At 43.7% G+C, this 21,158-nt stretch overlaps 1 protein-coding gene and 2 pseudogenes across 1 annotated transcript; all 3 read right to left on the reverse strand.

The window, feature by feature from the left end:
* Positions 1–9,444, reverse strand: part of LOC107490480 (probable LRR receptor-like serine/threonine-protein kinase At3g47570) — a 12,200-nt pseudogene extending 2,756 nt beyond the window's left edge.
* Positions 9,445–10,082: 638 nt separating this feature from the next.
* LOC127745704 (ribulose bisphosphate carboxylase large chain-like) lies at positions 10,083–10,506 on the reverse strand (annotated as a pseudogene).
* An 8,438-nt stretch (positions 10,507–18,944) lies between these two features.
* LOC127748435 (uncharacterized) lies at positions 18,945–21,158 on the reverse strand. The gene is made up of 2 exons (XM_052262957.1): positions 20,300–21,158; positions 18,945–19,870 (listed from the first exon to the last, which is right to left on the reverse strand). Exons 1-2 carry the CDS (start codon positions 21,156–21,158, stop codon positions 18,945–18,947), a joined length of 1,785 nt encoding a protein of 594 aa, XP_052118917.1.

A 21,158-nucleotide genomic window follows, 5' to 3' on the forward strand; every position in this document is an offset into this window, starting at 1 on the left:
AGCGTGTCTCGCTATACTTGGGAGATGCTTGATGATGTCGAGTGCGCTTTTGTAGTTGTTCTTGAGGATCTCTGGGGGAAACCACCCCATCTTGATACAAAAAGATTTTTGAATGACCCGTCCTTGGTTCGGGCTGTTTTGGGTATTTGTCTGACTTGTTTCCTTTTTCTTCCTCTTATCGGATTTGTAATTCTTTGTTGTGGCTGATTTTGTATTTGCAGAGATGTCAAAGAATAGTGACTCCATGAAGGCCTTTAAAAGGGCAAAGAAGGCAACTGCTGCTCTGAACATCTCAGTCAAGGTGGTCGGTGAGGGATCATCACAGGTCCCAGTGAAGCCTCCTGTGCCAAGTTCCCTTGGGCCGAGGAAAGTGATTCCTACTCCTCGGTTTCATCAGGTCGATCCTCCTCAAACTTCTGCCGTTGCTTCTGGTGTCCCTCCCATAAAAAAGCAAAAGACATCCGAGCCCTTCAACCTGGATGCCCTGGATTTTGATGCTATCGAGTTTGTTGACTAGCAAATTGCCCCCTATGGTGGGCTTTCTATGGACGACGTTTCTCTTCTTCGGCATCTGGATTTTATCACCAAAAGTAGTGTGAAGATGGCTCATATGGGTGCGGCTATATTCCGAACAGTTCAGGGGATTCCGATTCATGCCACAAAATCCTTTATGGAAGAGGCCAAGTCGGAATTTGATCGAATCAAGGGTCTAAAGGAGGAGTTGGAGGTGAAGTTGGCGAAGGTGGAGAAGGAGCTGAAGGGTGAGAAGGCCAGTTCTATTGCCTTGGCTGCTTCTTTGAAGCTGGCCGAGGACATGGAACTGAAACATAAGGATAGCTATGTCTCGACTTATAGGGAATTGATGCATCTTTGGGAGGATTTGGAAACTGCTCGGGTTAATTATGGTGAGCTCCAGGGTCACCTTGTGGGTAGCGTAACTGCCACCTCCGAGAACCTGATGGAGCAGTTCTAGGTTGTTGCTCCTGATGCCGACTTAACTCTCATCAGCCTGGACAATGTCGTAAGGGATGGTAAGATTGTCCCTGATGACCAGGATGATGATGAGACTGATCCCCCCCAGTGCCTTCTCTTAAGGTGTCGACCTCCTCTGTTCCTCCCGTTACATCTGATCCGGATTGCCAAATTCTGAACCGGGATGATGGAACCGTAGATGCTGTGCCCCTTCAGACTCGCCCTCCTTCTCCCCGTACTGATGCTGCCGGGAAGGCTCCTGATCTTAGCTGATCTTTTTTCTGAATATTTGTGTAAATAGTCTGATTTGTGGGCTTTTAAACTTGTTTTTGGGAAGGATGTTTTATTGACTGTTGATACTCTAGTTGCTGTTTTTAGCAACTTATTCTGAAAATAAAATGGTTTCTCTGAGGTTGATTTCAGTGGCCTCTTTGAAGCTTTATCATACTATGCTTCCATTGTGCTCTAGCAGGGTGTCTGTCGGAATCTTGCTGCTTGGCCTCTTTAGATTGCTTTTGTACTTTTTGTTTGTAGCTTGGATCCTTTTGAGGTTGTGGCTTATGGGGGGTCCAACTTGTTTTTTGGTTTCCTTGCTTTTGTTTTGTATTTTTAGCGCCTTATAACCGATTTCTTTTATGTTGGTCCCCTTTGAAGTTATTTTTGTAATCCTCTTTTCTGGGCCTTTACCAGGTCTCTTTAAGAGATTAATTTTATAACTTATCTTTGTAGGAGACCGACTTCGTTAGGTCAATCTCTTCTAAGTTGTTTTTGTAATCCTCTTTCTTGGACCTTTGGTAGGTCTCTTTCAGGGATTACTTTTACAACTTGTTTTGTAGGAAACCGACTTCGTTAGGTCGATCTCTTCTAAGTTATTTTTGTAATCCTCTTTCTTGGACCTTTGTTACGTCTCTTTCATGGATTACTTTTACAACTTGTTTTGTAGGAAACCGACTTCGTTAGGTCGATCTCTTCTAAGTTATAACAATTCCTCTTTAATAGGGTTGGCTAGACCTCTTTCCAGGGATTTGCTGATGACTTGGACTGGTTTGATCCAATTTTTAATATTTGGCCAGTCTTTTTTAAGTTATTATATAGCAATCCATAAGACCTCGTCAGGTTCTTTTTCGGGATCACTTTCGATAACTTCTTGCATTATTCTGTGTTCATCTTTTGCCGATTTGTAGATTGTGGTTTCTGTCCTGGTTTAATCGACCTTTAGGTGAATCGCATTTTCACCTTTGTCGGTTGATTATTCCTATCAGGATCGTATAGTGAATCTGTTCTTCACTTCTTGTTTGATCTGTTGCTTTATAATCGGACGATGAATGCTTCAGATTAATGCGTCTTGAGCATTTGTAGAATATCTGAAATGTATTTTTATTTAAAGAAAGTGCAAATATATATAGGCGGGAGTTTTTCATACCCTTAAGTCGGATTAAATCTCAATCTTGACGCCTCATTAAAAAACCTTTTCAGGAAAAAGAGTGCGTCTTGTGATGATACTTTTATCTAACTATAGTACCTTCTTAGGTTACAGGTGTGCCATGATCTGGGGAGTTCTCATCCCTCGAGTTCGGACAGTCTGTAGTAGCCCTTCCCAAGTACTTCTGTGACTCGGTAGGGTCCTTTCCAATTAGCTGCCAGCTTTCCTTCTCTAGGTCGAGTTGTTCCAATATCATTTCGGATTAAGATGAGATCGTTCTCTACGGAATCTCTTGGCACTACCCTCTGATTATACCTGGAAGCCATTCGTCGCTTTAATGCCTCTTCTCTGATCCGAGCTCTTTCTTGGATTTCTGGAAGTAGGTCGAGCTCTTCTCTTTGAAGTTGGGAGTTGACTACTCGGGGAGATCCTTCTTCGACCTCTATTGGAATCATTGCCTCCACTCCATATGCTAGTCGGAATGGTGATTTGTTCGTGGTGGAATAGGGGGTCGTCCGATACGCCCATAGGACTTGTGGAAGTTCTTTGGCCCAAGCCCCCTTTGCTTCTTGCAGTCTACGCATCAACCCGGCCAATATGACTTTGTTGGCCGCTTCGGCTTGTCCATTGGCTTGGGGATGTTCAACGGAGGTGAACTGGTGTTTTATATTCAAGTCGGCCACTAACTTTCTGAAGTCTGCATCTGTGAATTGGGTGCCGTTGTCTGTGGTGATGGAGTATGGGACCCCAAACCTTGTAACGATGTTCCTATATAGGAATTTCTGGCTTCTTTGAGCAGTAGCATTGGCTAGGGGTTCTGCCTCGATCCATTTCGTGAAATAGTCTACTCCTACTATGAGGAATTTTACTTGTCCCGATCCCTGTGGGAAGGGTCCGAGAAGATCGAGTCCCCATTTTGCAAATGGCCAGGGTGAGGTCACGCTAATGAGTTTTTCTGGCGGGGCGATGTGAAAGTTGGCATGCTTTTGACATGGTGGACATGTCTTTACAAATTCTGTAGCTTCCTTTCGTAGAGTTGGCCAATAGAATCCTGCCCAGGGTACTTTTTTGGTGAGAGCTTGTGCTCCGAAATGGTTGCCGCAAATGCCGCTGTGTACTTCTTCCAAGACTTCCTTTGTATTGGATGTCGGGATGCATTTTAATAATGGTGTTGAGATCCCTCTTTTGTTGTTTATGATAGTGTAGTACTGTGCCTCCCTTTTTAACCTCTTTGCCTCCTTTTCATCTGTGGGAAGCGCTTCTGTTTTGAGGTAGTTAATTATGGGGGTCATCCATCCTTGATCCCGACCTGTTATGGCTAGGATTTTTTCTTCTTCTGATATTGATAGGTTCTGTAGTATTTCCTGGATGAGGCTTCTATTGTTGCCCCCTGGTTTGGTGCTGGCTAGCTTTGAGAGCGCGTCAGCTCGGGCATTTTGCTCGCAGGGTATGTGGCAGATCCTATATTCTCCAAGATGTCCGAGCTGTTCTTTGGTTTTAGCCAAATATTTTTTTATGGTAGGATCTTTGGCTTGGTAGCTTCCCATTATTTATGAGGTAATGACTTGTGAGTCTCTGTAGATGTTGAGTTTCTGAGCTCCAACTTCCCTAGCCAACTTCAAACCAGCTAATAACGCTTCATATTCTGCCTGGATGTTTGAGGCTGGGAATCCGAATTTCAGGGAAAGCTCAAGTTGTGTTCCTTGGTTGCTTTCGATTATCACACCTGCACCGCTTCCGGCTTTATTCGAGGAACCGTCCACGTATATGTTCCACTCTATGGGGATTTCTGTGGTGTCTGTGAATTCTGTAATGAAGTCGGCTAGGTATTGTGATTTGATAGCTGTCCATGCCTCGTATTGGAGGTCGAACTCGGACAACTCGATTGCCAACTATAGGATTCTTCCTGCTAGATCTGTTTTCTGCAGTATCCCTTTTATGGGCTGGTTGGTTCAAACTTCGATGGTGTGCGCTTGGATGTGAGTATCAAAGCATAGGCGAACTTCTCTATTTTCTGGTAGTTCAGCTCTAACCCCTGTAGTGCTTTACTAATGAAGTAGACGGGTTGTTGTCCCCCTTCATCTTCTCTAATTAGTGCTGAGGCTATTGCCCGACTTCCTACAGCGAGGTGTAGTATGAGTGGTTCTCCCTTTCGTGGTCGAGATAGGATGGGGGCTGTCCCAGGAATTCTTTAAAGTCTCGGAAGGCTTGTTCGCATTCTGTTGTCCACTCGAAGCTTTTTCCCTTCCTTAAGGTAGCGTAGAAGGGGAAGGATCTTATTGTTGACCCTGCTAGGAATCTGGACAAGGCCGCCAGTCTCCCATTGAGTTGTTGGACTTCTTTGACGCAGGTCGGGCTTTTCATATTGAGTATGGCCTGGCATTTATCTGGATTTGCCTCGATTCCTCTTTGTGTAAGCATGAAGCCTAGGAATTTTCCTGCCCCCACTGCGAAGGTGCATTTAGCCGGGTTGAGTCGTATGTCGTGCTTCCGTATAGTGTTGAACACTTGAACCAAGTCGGTTAGTAATGTTTCTTCACTTTGTGTCTTTATCAACATGTCGTCCACATAGACCTCCATGATTTTTCCGATGTGGTCTAAAAAGACTTTATTCATTAGCCTTTGATAAGTGACTCCCGCATTCTTAAGGCCGAAAGGCATTACGATATAGCAATAATTTGCTTTTGGTGTAAGAAACGAGGTCTTTTCTTGATCTGGTGGATACATTAGAATCTGGTTGTAGCCTGAGTATGCGTCCATGAATGAGAGATACATATATCCTGATGAGGCATCGACTAGAGCATCGATGCTTGGGAGTGGATAAGGGTCTTTTGGGCAGGCTTTGTTGAGGTCGGTGTAGTCGGTGCACATTCGCCACTTCCCATTTGACTTTTTAACCAATACGACGTTTGCTAGCCATAGTGGATATTTAACTTCTCTTATGAACCCTGCCTCTAGTAGTGCTTGTACTTGTTCTTCTACAGCTTGAGACCGGTCTGGCCCGAGTTTTCTTCGTCTTTGTTGTACCGGCCGGGATCCTGGGTAGACTGCCAGCTTGTGGCTCATTAGTTCGGGATCTATGCCCGGCATGTCGGCAGCTTTCCATGCGAAGAGATCAACATTATCTCATAGAAACCGTATTAGCAATTCTTTTGCATCTCCTTTCAGGATCGTGCCAATATTAGTTGTTTTGTCCGAGGTATCTCTGATCTGGACTCTTTCTATTTCCCCTTCGGGTCGCGGGCGGAGTTCTTCTCGTCTCTGATCTCCACCGAGTTCGATTGTGTGGAACTCTCCTCCTTCGCGTCGGAGATTTAGACTTTCATTATAACAGCGACGCGCCATCTTTTGATCTACTTTTATTGTAGCTATTCCTTCCGTAGTTGAGAATTTCATACATAGATGTGGAGTTGAAACTATCGCTCCGAGTTGATTTAACGTTGTCCGACTTATTAAGGCACTTTACGTCGACTACGATATAATCTATCTTAAGTGTTCCTGATTGGTTTCCCTTTCCGAAGGTTGTATGTAACGATACGTATCCTAGTGGCTGTACTGGGGTATCCCCAAGTCCGAACAAGCTGTTCGGGTATGCTCTTAGCTCTTTTTCTTCTAAGCCGAGTTTGTCGAAGGCAGTTTTGAATAAGATGTCGGCGGAGCTTCCTTGGTCAATTAATGTGCGGTGGAGGTTGGCGTTTGCCAATATGATTGTGATGACCATGGAGTCGTCGTGTCCTAAGATGACTCCGGATGCATCTTCTTTGGCAAACGTAATTGCTGGGATGTCTGGCACCTCTTTCTTGCCTTCGACATGATAAACTTCTTTGAGGTGCCGCTTGCGAGACGATTTGGAGATTCCTCCTCCAGCAAATCCACCGTGTATCACGTGGATATGTCTTTTCGGTGTGCGAGGTGATCGTTCAGATCGTCCGACATCTTCATCCCTTCTTCTTTTTCTTGGTTCTTCGTCCCGGTTAGCCAGGAACCGATCTAGTTTTCCTTCCCTAACTAATTTCTCTATGACATTTTTCAAGTCAAAGCATTCGTTGGTGGAATGTCCTCAGACTCGATGGTACTCACAGTATTTGTTCCAATTTCCTCCTCCCCTTTTGCCTTTAAGTGGCCGAGCTGGGGGTATTTTTTTCGTATGGCAGACTTCTTTGTAAATATCTACCAGGGATACCCTAAGAGGGGTGTAGTTATGATATTTTTTTATTTTCTCTCCGGAGCGATCTTCTTTTTTCTTGGATTCTTTATCTTTATCTCGGTAGGCAGAACCGAACCTCGAGGCTTCCCCAAGTCGAGAATTCTCCTCCATGTTGATGTATTTCTGTGCCCGTTCTTGTACTTCGTCTAGGGATGTCGGGTACCTCTTTGATATAGATTGGCTAAATGGTCCTTCTCGTAGGCCATTTATGAGACCCATGATGGCAGCTTCTGTTGGTAGACTTTGTATATCCATGCATGTTTTGTTGAATCTTTCCATGTAGTTGCGAAGACTTTCCCAATCTCCTTGCTTGATCCCTAGTAGGCTGGGTGCATGTTTAGTTTTGTCCTTTTGTATGGAAAATTGGGCCAGGAACTTTTTGGCCAGGTCATTGAAACTTGAGATGGATTTTGGAGGTAGGTTGTCGAACCATCTAATGGCTGTCTTGGTAAGAGTTGTTGGAAAGGCTTTGCAGCGAACTGCATCTGAGGCGTCAGTGAGGTACATTCTACTCCTGAAGTTGCTGAGATGGTGGTTGGGATCCGAGGTGCCATCATATAGAGTCATCCGAAAGTTTGAAATCTTTTGGGATTTTGGTCTTCATAATTTCCCTGGTGAATGGATCTTGATCTTTCTGAAAGCTATCCTCTGTGGAGGGTCGTGTAGCTTTAGTTTTGAGATCGGCTTCGAGTTTCATAAGCTTGTCTTCTAATTCTCGGCGCCGCCTTATCTCCCGACGTAGATCATCTTCTTTTTCGCGTTGAAGTTGGGCTTCTTTCTCAAGTTGCTTCAATCGATTTTGAAGTGCTTCTATCGCCACGGGATTTGATGAATTTTTGTCTCCATTGGATTTTGGAGTATCTTTAAGTATAGCATCCGTGTTTTTGTGTGGCGTTCTATCTTCTAAACCTGCGTCGTGGTCGTTGTCAGGGTTGTCCGCCATGGTGTTGGGATGACTTCCAGGTTCCCCGGCAACGGCGCCAATGTTCCGAGGGTTACCTGAAACTGTAGGTCGATCTCGGTCGAGATCTTCTGTGTTGGTCGGAGCCGATGTATCCGGCAGGTGTATAGCGGCCGGAGCTGGTGTGTCCGACTTGTTGGACCTGGTGATGGTGCTGATCCTACATTCCTGGAGGGTGGGGGGTACCTGCAAGGGACTCCGATGCTTAAGTTAGCAAGGGTATTAAGCAGGTATTGAGTAGAATCCGAGTATGAGTTATACCTGGGTGCTCCAGTGTATTTATAATGGTGTGGAGTGACCTTTTTGGATAGGATAAGTTAATTATCTTATCTTATCTTATCTTCTGACTGAGGTCATCTTATCTTCAGGGGAACCGCCCTTCTCTTGTAGCTTGGGCTGCCTTAGGATCTGGGGCGTGTTCCTCTATTTGGGCCCTTTGTTTGGGCTTTCTCGTGACTTGACCGAGCTCTTTGAGAAGAGGTCGGATTGTCCTGACCTGAAGAGGTCGGTCGCTTTGTCTGTAGAACATCCCGGGTCGGACAACTCGACCCAGGATATGAACAGTTAGGTAAATTTTTATATGGATCATAAGTTTATGAAATTCTGGTTATTTTTGGGGTTGAACTTTTGTCGAGTTAAAGTTGAGTGCCTTAGAAATTGAAGCAAATTTTTTGGAAAAACAGGGCAGTGTGCGTACGCACATCCTTGTGCGTACGCACATCCTTGTGCGTGCGCACATAATCATTGAATTCTGCGTCTTGTGCACACGCACTAACCTGTGCATACGCACACTAGTCTGCACAGCCCCTGCTGGGAGCGCTCGCACCCGTCTCTGCGTGCGCACCCCAGCCTTTTCCTCTTAGTGTGCGCACACACACCAACCCCTATTTGTGCATTCTATGGCCAGGCACCCAGCTCTGCGTATGCACAGCCAATTGCAATCCTTTTGTTGGGATTGCTCGCACCTCTCTATGCATGCGCACCTTGGCCGTTTTTTGCTCTCTGTGCGTACGCACACCTATATGCGCACGCACACATGATTCTTTTTGTAAAAAAAAGTCTTCTGTGCATGCACACCTCTCTGTGCGTACGCACACTTCTTAATTCCCTCTCTACTGAAAGCGCTCGCACACTCTTATGCGTCCGTATACCCCTATTTTTCACCTAGTATGCGTACGCACACATGTTTATGCATACGCACAAGTGCTGTTTTGGGCATACTTTTGATTGCACTTTGAATTAAACCCTAAGGCACTTCCACCCCCTTCCATGTCTCTCTTTTCTTACTTTTGCCCTATTTTCTACTTTCCCTAGTTCTTTTATTTGCCTATCTTTTTCATTTTAGTAATTATATTAGATTTGGTTTTATTTTTTGTTAATTAAATAAGTTGCGAGTATTTGTTTGATGTTGATTGGGTTGCTTCTTGCTTGAATCTTGGCTTAATTTTTTATGAATATGTGCACTAAACATTAAGTCTTTGTTTGATTGCCTAAATGAAATTTGAGTTTGATGCATGTGTTGTAGCTTCCATATGCATTAGACTATACCCTTGTTTGCCAACTTAATCATGAATTGTGCACCTTGGATGATCATTGATATTATTTAAGATTGAATTCCATCAATGCACTTATACTTTGCTTTAAATTACTAGTATCTAGTGGGTTTGATCATTCATATTTTGATTGCATCCTAGGACAAATTATTTATAAGTGCATATTGAATTAAGTGAATTGAATTGACCTCATTGTTCATCATTGTTTTAAAATCAACATAATCACATTCCAAGGTACTTATTTTTTTTTAATGCTTTGCATTTGTTTGAGTGACTTAACTTGATTCTTATCAAGCATATCATTTTTTGCAACAAGTACCTTTACCATGTGACTATTTCATTATGTTTCAAGATGAATAAGAAGTTCTCTTTTCATTATTGGATTGGTTATTGTTTATTGTGCTTCTATATCAATTTTGCACCTTCACTTATACAATTTTAATATCCAATATCTCATATATTCAATTCACTTTAGTTGTGGTTACCTAAGTTTGTTTGTGCCTTAACTCTAGCTTATTCTTCGTTTGCAACCTAGGCTACTTAATTAAGGAACATATGCTATTTCTTTTGATTGTGTGGATACCGTTTTACCCGGTCAATGTGTGCGTTCTAAATCGTGCGCACATTTAGAAAACACACATTGTCTTTCATCATACCACACTTATATGAACTCTTTCTCAATTCTTGTTTATTTGTTTTCTACAGCAACCCGAACCCCAGTGCCCACCAGCTGAAGGTGGAGCCTCACATCTCTTCACCCTCGAATTGTGTGCATGCACGGAAGATCGTGCAATGTTTAAGTGTGGGGGAGGATCCGAAATTTTAGGGTGTAAATTTCTCTTTCTAAACACTTTGCACTATTTTTTAGTTTTTAGTAATTATGAATTTTATGAATATTTGTTAGTATTTCATTACATTGCAATTTGCTTAGCTTGCCTATATATATATACATCCCAATAGGAGGCGACCATACTTGTTTAATTTATCTCTTTCAACTTGGATGCCATGAGGCGGACCTTGGAAAGTTTTAATATAAGAGATAGGGATTCGCAAATCTTCCAGACGTAGGGCGCGAAGGGCCTTGAACCCAAATATATTACCTACAATGGAAGTAAACATGTTAGTAACAGAACCTTCCTCAAAAAGGTCTAAAGGATAAGCTACATAGGCAATATATTGATTTTCTTCGCCAGCAACCGGCTCGATGTTGTAGCATCGTCCTTTGTAACGATCAAGACTGGTAAGCCCATCGGTCCAAACAGTTGTCCATGTACCAGTAGAAGATTCGGCAGCTACCGCGGCACCCGCTTCTTCCGGAGGAACTCCAGGTTGAGGAGTTACTCGGAATGCTGCCAAGATATCAGTATCTTTCATTTCATACTCAGGAGTTGATGAACGAAATTTAGCATGCCGATTTAGAATTCAATAATGGATATGATCGTGAGTATAGTCTAATCGACATTCAAAACTTCGCATCAAACAATCCTACAATCTATAACCGAAAGTACTAGTCTCCCGAGTCGTCCTCCCTGGGAATTGCTAGAGAATGCATATTATTGATTAGGAAGCTTTGTTATGGTTTTTTTTAGATGTTAAGCGAGAATAGATGGCAAACTATCAATATTAGAAGACTTGGCCTAGGGTTGGCATTAGAAATTCTATCATTATAGTTTCCTTAATGATGATAACAATTAGGCTTTGCTTCATTTAGTTGACCCCTAGGTATAGAGGAAAGTCAAATGAGATTAACTAACTTGAGTCACAAGTCCTAGTTTTACCCTAGGGAAATCTAGTTTTAGTGCACTCTAAGTCAATTAGCAATTCCTAATTCCCAATCAACAATTGACATAAACTATTCAGCTTTCTCTAATGGTCCAAACCCATATGCCAAGTAAGAAACTTTTACTCCATAACTAGTGTTGGCATTTTATCAAACACTTGATGAGCAAGGATGAAAGATATAGTAAGAATGAGAAGAAATTAGAATCAAAAGTACTTCAACGCAAGAAATTAACAACAATTAACAAAGAACAACAATAGAAATGAACTTCTCAAGAATGGATAGAATCCAAAACTACAAAGTTGAATCTAGGATCTATGAGAATTGATCAATTACAAGCACTAATTGAGATTAGAGAAGAAGATCTATAATATGAACAAAGTAAATTGAGAATTGCAATTTGATCTCACCAAAGAGTGATTGAGAATTCAGAAATTGAGGAAGATGAACCCTAATGAGAGCTTGGAATCTCTTTCTCTACCCAAGAGTGTAACTACGACAAGGAGAAAAATCTAGAAAAAATGTAAAATGAGCTAAAAGTCCCTTAACCCTTCAACCCCTGGTCTTTTTAAGCTTTTCCCGCCAAGGCACTTCCCCAAAATGGGATCTCCAATTGTCTCCACGCCCAGGTCACATGACCCCATTAAAAAAATCATATTCGAGCATCGGCGCGCTCGCGCAAAGTCCGCGTGCGCGCCGCTGGAGCATCTCGCAATTTGAGCGGACGCGTGACGTACACGTGCGCGTCCATGGTGGTCATGGCTTAGCCGCTACACGTACCGGCTCGTAGCTCGGCTTCTGACTTTGGCTTCTGGCTGCGCAATCCACGCGGGCGCGCCAAGTACGCGCACGCGCCCTTGCTGAAGTTCCCAAGGCTCAATTTCTCATGCTCCCCTCTTTTGCACCCACTTTCCTTCTCTCCTCCAGGTCATCCATGCCCTATATTCTGAAACCACTTAACACACAGGTCACAGTATCGAATGACACCAATAGGAGAATAGAAATGTATCTAGTTTAGTGCAAAATAAGCATGCTTTCATCCACAAAGCAAAAACTAGGGAAGAAACACAAAACTGTGCATCTTCATATGAAAAGCGTGTGGAATCGTCGATAAAACCCCTGAAATCGATACAAGATTAACCCTAAAATTGGGGTTTATCAACCTCCCCACACTTGGATTCTAGCATGTCCTCATGCTTAGAGAAATGTAAAAGACCAAAGGATCATAAAGGTATAAGGCTCATAAGGTGCAACCTACTTACATGAATGCAACTATGACTAGTACTTCTATCTACTTGGTTAGGAACAAATCAACCTTCCTAAGATATGTTCAAGCATATAGGGTAAGATAGTGGGCAATACATGGGACTTACCAATTTTTAGTCATCAAGTGCAATATACGCAACTTTGCATGAAGAACGCTCGTGAGAGTCGGGAACAAGAATTAGAGCCTTCGAACCCTCACCGGAAGTGTTTACACTCTATTTGCTCAAGTGTTTAGGGTCGATTCTCTCAAATTTCTCCTAATCATGCTTTCCAAGATTTATTTTTCTTCTAACAATCAACATATATCTCATGCATGCATACATCTATCATGAGATCTTTTCTTTGGTTGTAATGGGGCTAGGGTCAAGGTAGGATGCATATTTGGTCAAGTGAGCTTAAAATTTGGATCTTTGATAAGCTTAAACTTCCCACCTAGCCTATGACATCCTATACAATTAAGTTCTAACCTAACTACCCATTCCTCACTTTTTCACATACTCATCCATTTTCTTTTCATTTCACAATACTTATGCATTGATCTTATTGAGCTTCACTTTGCTTTGGGGCATTTTGTCCCCTTTTTACTATTTTTCTTCTCTTTTTTTTCTTTTCTTTCTTTTTTCTATTTTTTTCTTTTCTTTTCCTTATTATTTTGTTTTTCTTTTGTTTTTTCTCATTTTTTTTCTTTCTATATACAAGAACATCAATGCATAAGGTTTTACATTTGATCAATACATGAGTATGTACCAATTCCCAATATTTCCAATAATAATACAAAACTACCCTTTTATTCACCCAATGTTCCAAGATTTCCACACTTGAATGATACTCACACACACTTGCCTAAGCTAGTCAAAGATCTGAATTAAGGACATTTATTGTTTTCCGCTTTAGGCTTGTAATGTGCTAAAATTAAGAACAAGTGGGTTGATCGTAGGCTTAAATTTGGCTAACAATGGAAGATAAAAGGTAAGGCTATTTGGGGTGAGTGAGTTAAATGAAATGATGGCATCAATCATATAAACGCATGAATGCAAGGAATAATGGACATATAGACTCAAACAAAGCAAGGATCACACTTATAGAGAGAAAACAATTGCACACAAGAAGGAGAATAAGTGACTATAAGATGTAGCCACAAAACAAGGCTCAAAGCTCACTAGCTTGTATTCTTAGCTCAGAATCCATGTTCCAAAGTACAATCTTCAAGCAAGTTTAGCATCAAAATATTCAAAATTAGCAATGTCAAGGTTGCCCCAAAGCTTGATTTTGCCCTAAAGTATTAGTTTCCTAAGAGAAAGTTCATTGTTCCAACCAAGTAAATTTATCATGCAAATGGTGTCGAAGAAAACCTAATCATGCAACCTATCCTAACTATAACGGAGTTCAAAAGTTTATTCTTCAAAAATTTATTCGGGTGTTACCTACGGAGATCGGTCAGCCGACCTCCCCACACTTAAAACGTAGCACGGTCCTCCGTGCTATAGGTGATGCGCAATGGGTGGCCGAGTCCCGAGTGTCCTTTATCTCCGTTGTCATCACTATGTCCGCTTGAAGTAGCGGTAGATGTGGAGATATCTGGTTCCTCCATAGGCGGGGTGACAATGCTTAGAAGCTTCTTCACGTGAGCATATCCGCACTGGTTACGCCTCTCATAACGGTCCAATTTCTTGTGAAGGTCTTCAAGGCGTTGGGTGGCTGATTTTTGTGGTGCGGATGAAGTAGTGGTGTTGCGAGTTGGGGTGAACAGTCCAAGGTCCTTGGTGACTTCCGGCGGCTTGAGGCACCTCTTGGTCGGAATAACATCGCCCTCGACCGGGATTGAGGTCCTCCTATCCTTAGCCTCTCGGTGGACACCGGCTGCCGCTACTAATTTGGTCACCATAGCGGTGAAGGGTTAATTTCCCTTAACATGAATGCGCCCCATGGATTGGCAAATGGCATGCGAAATGTCGACTGGTTTCTCGGTTAGGATGCACCATACCAATAAGGCGAGCTCGGCGGTAATGGACGACCCATGGGTGCTCGGGAGCACGTAGTGAGCTAGGATTTGGGCCCATGTTGTGGCTTCTTGAGTGAGGAAACGTGCATCTACACCCTTTGGTCTTCGCTTTATAGTTCCCCGAATCCAACATGCTTTAGGTAAAGCTATTACGCGGAGGACCGCGCTCCAATCGAACTCACGTTCATTGCATGCTGCCAAGACTTCTTGATAGGCGTCATATCCATCCGTTAATGGCCCAATCTTGAGTGGTAGTTGGAGTAGAACTCCACTACCCATGATAAATTGACCTCCTTTGGTTGCCGTAAGAGGAACCTCCATTGCCTCCGGTCAATGTGTGGCATCACTATCGGAGTGAGGTGGGCCGGTAGGACTAGAAGGGGCTCCAGGTGATAATTCCGCTCAATCATCCTTGAGTAAACAAGTTCGCAGTAGTGGTTAGGGAACTTGTTGGAGTCCTTTGGAGGGTTGTCCTTCTCTAAAGCATCAACGGGGCCTTTAGCCTTCTTGAGGAGGGGCTTGGCTGTTGGTTCTTGGCGCGCTCTGTTGGTGGTTGGCTTCTTCGGGGCTTTCCCTTTGTTCTTTTTGATGACCATCCTGCGATAGTAAAAAGGGAGATAACATCAAACCCAAAGAAACGCAATTAAATGGGGATCATGCAAGTGAAAAATTGTGCCATAAGAGAATGGGTGTCCTCATTACATGACAGCTGTAACATGTAACTAAGATAACATTTGGTAAGCAAGGCAAATCACTGGCATGTGGTATAGGGGTAGTGTAAGCATGCAAGTAGAAGGCATGAGAAGTATATACCCACAAATACCAAGAGTGGAAAGCAAATTATGAAAAGGTGAGTGGGTAGATTGTAGAATGTGAGGGTGTACCAAAGAGTGACTAAGGTATTGGGAAAAAGCACATAGTTAAGAAGCAATGAGTCACAATGAGCTTAAAGAATCATGTATGCTTTTCCTCAAACACCTGGCGGGCACCCTTTTGTAGTATGCAAATAGGGGAGGGGGAAGCAATGTAACATTCCACAAACCAATATTAATCACTACAATGCACAATGGTTGTAATGCGCGCACGGTGCGCGCTCGTGCAGGAAAGCGGGATAGGGTAATGGCGCGCGCGCGCACAATGCGCGTAGGCGCCCATGTGCTTGTGTCGGTAGCACAAGGTTGGCTCAGAGGTGGCACAACTTTCTGGAAGAAGTACCAGAAGTTGGCTGCAGGGATGTTGGCGCGTGCGCGGCAGGTGCGCACACGCGGCAATGATGTTATGCCTCAGGCATGAGATCGGCCTGGGATTGGCTCAACTCTCTGGAAAATGGCCCAGAGGTTGCTGCAGGACTAGGGAAGCGTGCACGGCATGGGCGCGGGTGCGTCTGTTGCATCATGAGCGAACTGACGCGTCGGCGCCTAGTGTGCGTACGCGGCAGAGGTGGTGTGCTGGGGGCTTAGTGCAGGCGCGAGAGTGGCCCAACTCTCTGGAAGATGTACCAGGAGTGCACAGGGGCGATCGGCGCACGCGCGCAAGATGCGCTAGCGCGTTGATCCGCGAACTGCCAAAAGGGTGCGTACGCGCCACGTGCGCGCACGCATGATTGGCCTGTGCCTCAGGCATGGTGCCGGCGTGGGGTGGGCGCAATTTTCTGGAAAATGTATGGAGGGGTAATTCTTGCAGTCCACGCGTCCGCGCATGTGGCGCGCTTGCGTGGATGGTCGGAAATGCCTCATATGCGCGTATGCATCAGGTGCGCGCACGCGCGGAATGGTGCTTTTTCAAAATTTTCATGTTCTTGCACCTATTCAAGTATGAGCAAGTATCGATTAAAGAAGAATTCAATGGCTATGTACAAATGGTAGATCTTACCATGGTGGGGTGTCTCCCACCTAGCACTTTTGTTTACCGTCCTTAAGTTGGACTTCCACTAGCTCAAGGTTCTTGTTCAAGAGGTGCATCCCTCCAAAGGAACACTTCAAATTCCTTGGAGTTCTTTCTTTGCTCACCATGGTATAATTTGAGACAGTGCCCATTTACCTTGAAAATGTCCGAACTTGATGCGTGTCGCAAGTGATAGACCCCGTAAGGTTCTACTTTCTCTACTTGGTAAGGTCCATCCCATCTTGATCTAAGCTTTCCGGGTAGCAATCTTAACCTTGAGTTGTAAACGAGGACTAGCTCACCGGGTCCAAATTCCCTTCTCCTAATGTTCTTGTCATGAATGGCTTTCATCTTTTCCTTGTAGAGTCTAAAATTGTCATAGGCTTCTAATCTCAAGCATTCTAATTCCGCCAATTGAAGCTTCCTCTCTACTCCGGCTCCACCCAAACTCAGATTGCATTCCTTTATGGCCCAATAAGCTTTGTGTTCGATTTCTACTGGTAAATGGCATGCTTTACCATATACAAGCCTAAAAGGGCTCATGCCAATGGGTGTTTTGTAAGCCGTTCGATATGCCCAAAGTGCATCGGAGAGCTTAGCACTCCAATCCTTCCTATTCGGCTTCACAATTCTTTCCAACACATATTTAATTTCCCGGTTAGAAACCTCAGCTTGGCTGTTTGTTTGCGGGTGGTAGGCTGTGGCAATCTTGTGTGTAATGCCATACTTTCTCATGAGGCCGTCCATTTTTTTGTTGCAAAAATGGGATCCTTGGTCACTTACGATTGCTCTCGGGGAGCCGAAGCGACAAATGATATTGTTCCTCACAAAAGAAAAAACAACATGAGCATCATTCGTCCGGGTGGGGATTGCCTCCACCCATTTTGACACATAATCGACAGCTAACAAAATGTAGAGAAAGCCATTGGAATTTGGAAATGGTCCCATGAAGTTGATTCCCCATACATCAAAAATTTCACAAAAAAGCATATTTTGTTGGGGAATTTCGTCCTTCTTAGAAATATTTCCAAACCGAATACATTGGGGACAAGATTTGCAATAGAGGGAAGAGTCTTTGAGAAGGGTTGGCCACCAAAATCCGCAATCAAGGACCTTTCTTGCCGTTCTTTGGGGGCCGTAGTGGCCACCGCCTTCGAAAGAATGGCAAGGATCCAAGATTTCTTGGAATTTGGTTTGGGGTATGCACCTTCGCACTATTTGGTCCACTCCACACCTCCACAAATAGGGATCGTCCCAAACATAGTATTTGGATTCGCTTTTCAGCTTATCCTTTTGATGTTTGTTATGGTTGGGAGGGAAGGTGTGTGAAACCAAGTAGTTTGCTATTAGAGCATACCAAGGAACTACTTCCGAGATTGAGTGCAAACCATCTAGAGGAAAGGAGTTATTGATAGGAGTGGTGTCGCCTTTTGTGTGTTCGATGCGACTTAAATGGTCCGCCACTAAGTTTTGGGAACCACTCCTATCCTTGATCTCCAAGTCAAATTCTTGTAACAAAAGCACCCATCGAATTAATCTCGGTTTTGATTCCTTTTTGGTCAACAAGTACTTTAATACCGCGTGATCCGAGTACACTACTACTTTGGAACCAAGAAGATAGGATCGGAACTTGTCCAAAGCAAAAACGATAGCTAGGAGTTCCTTTTCGGTAGTAGTGTAGTTGGATTGGGCCCCATCTAGTGTTTTGGAAGCATAAGCTATAACATAGGGAATCTTACCCTCGCGTTGTGCTAACGCGGCTCCTACCGCATAATTTGAAGCATCGCACATGATTCAAATGGTTGAGTCCAATTCGGCCCTCGCACAATAGGAGCTTGTGTCAATGCCACTTTAAGCTTGTCATATGCTTCCATACATTTTTTGCTCAGCTCAAATTCAGTGTCCTTTTGTAGTAGTTGAGAGAGAGGTAAGGCTACCTTCCTAAAGTCTTTGATGAACCTCCGGTAGAATCCTGCATGTCCAAGAAAGGAGCGGATTTCCCTCTCGGAGGAGGGGTAAGGCAAACTAGATATGACATTTATTTTTGCCGGATCCACGGAGATGCCTTCTTTTGAAACAATGTGTCCCAAAATAATGCCTTGTTTGACCATGAAATGACATTTTTCAAAATTTAAGACAAGGTTTGTTTTGGTGCATCTCTCTAAGACTTTTTCAAGGTTGCCTAAGCAATGATCAAATGAGTCACCATACACGCTAAAATCGTCCATGAAAACTTTCATACATTGCTCTAGGAGGTCCGCAAATAAGCTCATCATGCATCTTTGAAACGTTGCCGGTGCGTTGCATAGGCCAAATGGCATACGCTTGTAAGCATACATTCCAAAGGGGCAAGTAAATGTGGTTTTTTCTTGGTCCTCTAGAGCAATGTGTATTTGGAAGTATCCGGAGTAACCATCAAGAAAGCAAAAATATGATTTACCGGCTAGTCGATCAAGCATTTGATCAATGAACGGTAGTGGAAAGTGATCTTTTCTTGTGGCCGCATTCAATCTTCGATAGTCTATGCATACCCTCCAAGAATTTTGCACCCTTGTTGCTATAAGTTCACCGCTTTCATTTTTGATTGTGGTCACCTCGGATTTCTTTGGCACCACTTGGACCGGGCTTACCCACTCGCTATCCGAGATGGGATAGATGATGTCCGCCTCAAGTAGCCGAGTGACTTCCTTTTTCACAACCTCAAGAATGGTTGGATTAAGTCTCCTTTGAGGTTGTCGGACCGGTCTTGTTCCTTCTTCAAGAAATATGCGGTGCTCGCATACTCGGGAGCTTATTCCCACTAGATCCGCCAAACTCCACCCGATTGCCCTTTTATTTTTCCTCAAGACATCTAGCAACTTTTCTTCTTGTTGAGGGGTTAGCTCCTTTGCAATTATCACGGGGACATGTACTTCTCATCCAACTTTGTAAGGTGCACTTCGGCAACAATGTTGTCGATTGGGTCACACCGGAATAGAGAGTGATTCTCCGGTGGATGCTTCATTGCTTCTTCTAGGCTAAAACTCACGACTCTCCCATCTATCTCAAATGAGTAGGTTCCCGAGTAGGCATCTAGCTTAAATCTAGAAGTTCTCAAAAATGGTCTTCCAAGTAAGATAAATGATGCTCTCTCGGGTTCATTTGATGGCATCTCAAGGACATAGAAGTCAATCGGAAACACCAACCCTTTGATATTCACCAATACATCTTCCGCCACACCCGCCACAGTTATTATGCTTTTATCCACTAGGACAAATCTCGCCGCCGACCTCTTTAGTGGTGGTAACTTCAATACTTGGTAGACGGAGAGCGGCATAATGCTAACACATGCACCGAGATCACACATACAATCTAGGGATCGAACTCCATTGACGGTGCAAGTGACCATACAAGGGCCCGGGTCATCACACTTCTCGGGCAATGCTCCCTTTAAAGCGGAAATAGAACTCCCCAATGGGATGGTTTCTAATTCAAGAATCCTATCCTTGTTCATGCATAGATCTTTAAGGAATTTTGCATATCTAGGAACTTGATGGATAGCATCAAAGAGGGGGATGGTTACCTCGACTTTCTTGAACATTTTTATCATTTTGGGGTCGAGCTCTATGCACTTCTTAGCTTTCTTTGCAAGTGTTGGAAATGGGAGTGGTTGAGCAATTTCTTCTTCCAAGGTTCTCTTAGTCTTGGGGGTCTCTTTTGTTGGTTGAGCTTCTTCATCCTCAACTATGACTTGTGGTGTCTCCTCTTCCACTACCTCTTCTATATTTATTCCCTCCTCCCCTTGACCGGTTGGGATGGGATTTGAATCCTTTGCTCCCTTCTCTTTTAATTGTGTTCCGGATCTTAGGGTGATGGCATTGATGCCTCCCTTAGGATTGGGTTGAGGTTGAGAGGGGATGACGCTTTGGATTGGGGGTTAAGGAGTGGGATTTGATGGTGGGTCCATGCGTGCGAGAAGAGCTTGTAGTGTAGAGGTGAGGCTGGTGAGACCGGAAGCAAGTGTGCTTTGTAGTTCCTTTTGGCCTTGGATGATGGTCCGGAGTGTATCATCTTGGTTAGGGGGGATGGACGGGTATGTGAGTTGAGAGGCTTGTGGTTGGTTGGGTGGTGGTCTTTAATGTGGTGGTTGGTATGTTTGGTAGTTTCTTTGTTGGTTTTGTTGGTTGTATGGTTGGTTTTGTTGGTTGTATGGTGGGTTTTGTTGGTTGTATGGTGGCCGGTTTTGTGAGTTGTTGTTATGCCATCTTTGACCTCCTCCGTTGTTGTTGTCCCTACTTCCTTGTTGATGATTGTCCCTCCAATTTTGATTGTGATTGCCACTCCCTTGATTGTAGCTTCCTCCTGGATAAGGATACCCTTGGTTAGGATTACCACCTTGGTAGTACCTTTGATTTAGGCGGTCATAGAAATTGTGAGTGTCCACCAAAGTGTTGTCTTCTTGAAGGCTTGGGCACTCATCCGTGTAGTGGGAATAGCATGAACAAATGCCACACACTTTCTGAGGGACCAATTGTTGATTGTATTGTTGAGGGGGTGGAGGTTGTTGTTGGTATGGTTGAGGTTGTTGTGGTTGTTGTTGGCTCAATTGGAGTTGCCTCAAGATGGATATCATTTCGCTCAAGGATTTGGTTAGAGTAGTGGTTTCGCTACTAGTTGATACCTCATTCACGGTTTTTGGGCGGTAGACTCTTCGTCTCATATGTTGATTGGATTCGGCTAAGTCAATGATGAGTTTCCATGCCTCCTCCGCTGTTTTATATTTAGACAAAGAACCATTGCTAGAGGTGTCCAAGAGAGTTCTATCTTGTTCCCGCATCCCTTGACATATGTATCCAAGCAACACTTGAGTGTCAATCATGTGATTAGGGCATGCGTCTAGTAGCTTACGAAACCGTTCCCAATATTCGTATAATGGTTCCGTTTCACCTTGTACAATACATGACATTTCCTTCCTTATCCTATCCATCTTTTCCGGTGACAAGAATTTATCCAAGAATCCTCTTCTAAGAAAGTCCCAATCGGAAGTGACTTCACTAGATAGAGTGTAGAACCATTCTTTAGCCTTGTCCTCAAGAGAGAAAGGGAAAGCAAACAACCATATAGCAACCAT

Source organism: Arachis duranensis, chromosome 1 (genome assembly GCF_000817695.3).
Source record: "Arachis duranensis cultivar V14167 chromosome 1, aradu.V14167.gnm2.J7QH, whole genome shotgun sequence".
NCBI classification, from domain to species: Eukaryota; Viridiplantae; Streptophyta; class Magnoliopsida; order Fabales; family Fabaceae; genus Arachis; species Arachis duranensis.

What these genes read in the sequence shown, in the direction of transcription:
- LOC127748435 (XM_052262957.1), bottom strand. Translation starts at nt 21,158, where the DNA reads ATGGTTGCTATATGGTTGTTTGCTTTCCCTTTCTCTCTTGAGGACAAG. An exon ending in GGACAACAACAACGGAGGAG is followed by an intron (nt 19,871 to 20,299) that starts GTCAAAGATGGC and finishes CACAATTAAAAG; the next exon opens with AGAAGGGAGCAAAGGATTCA.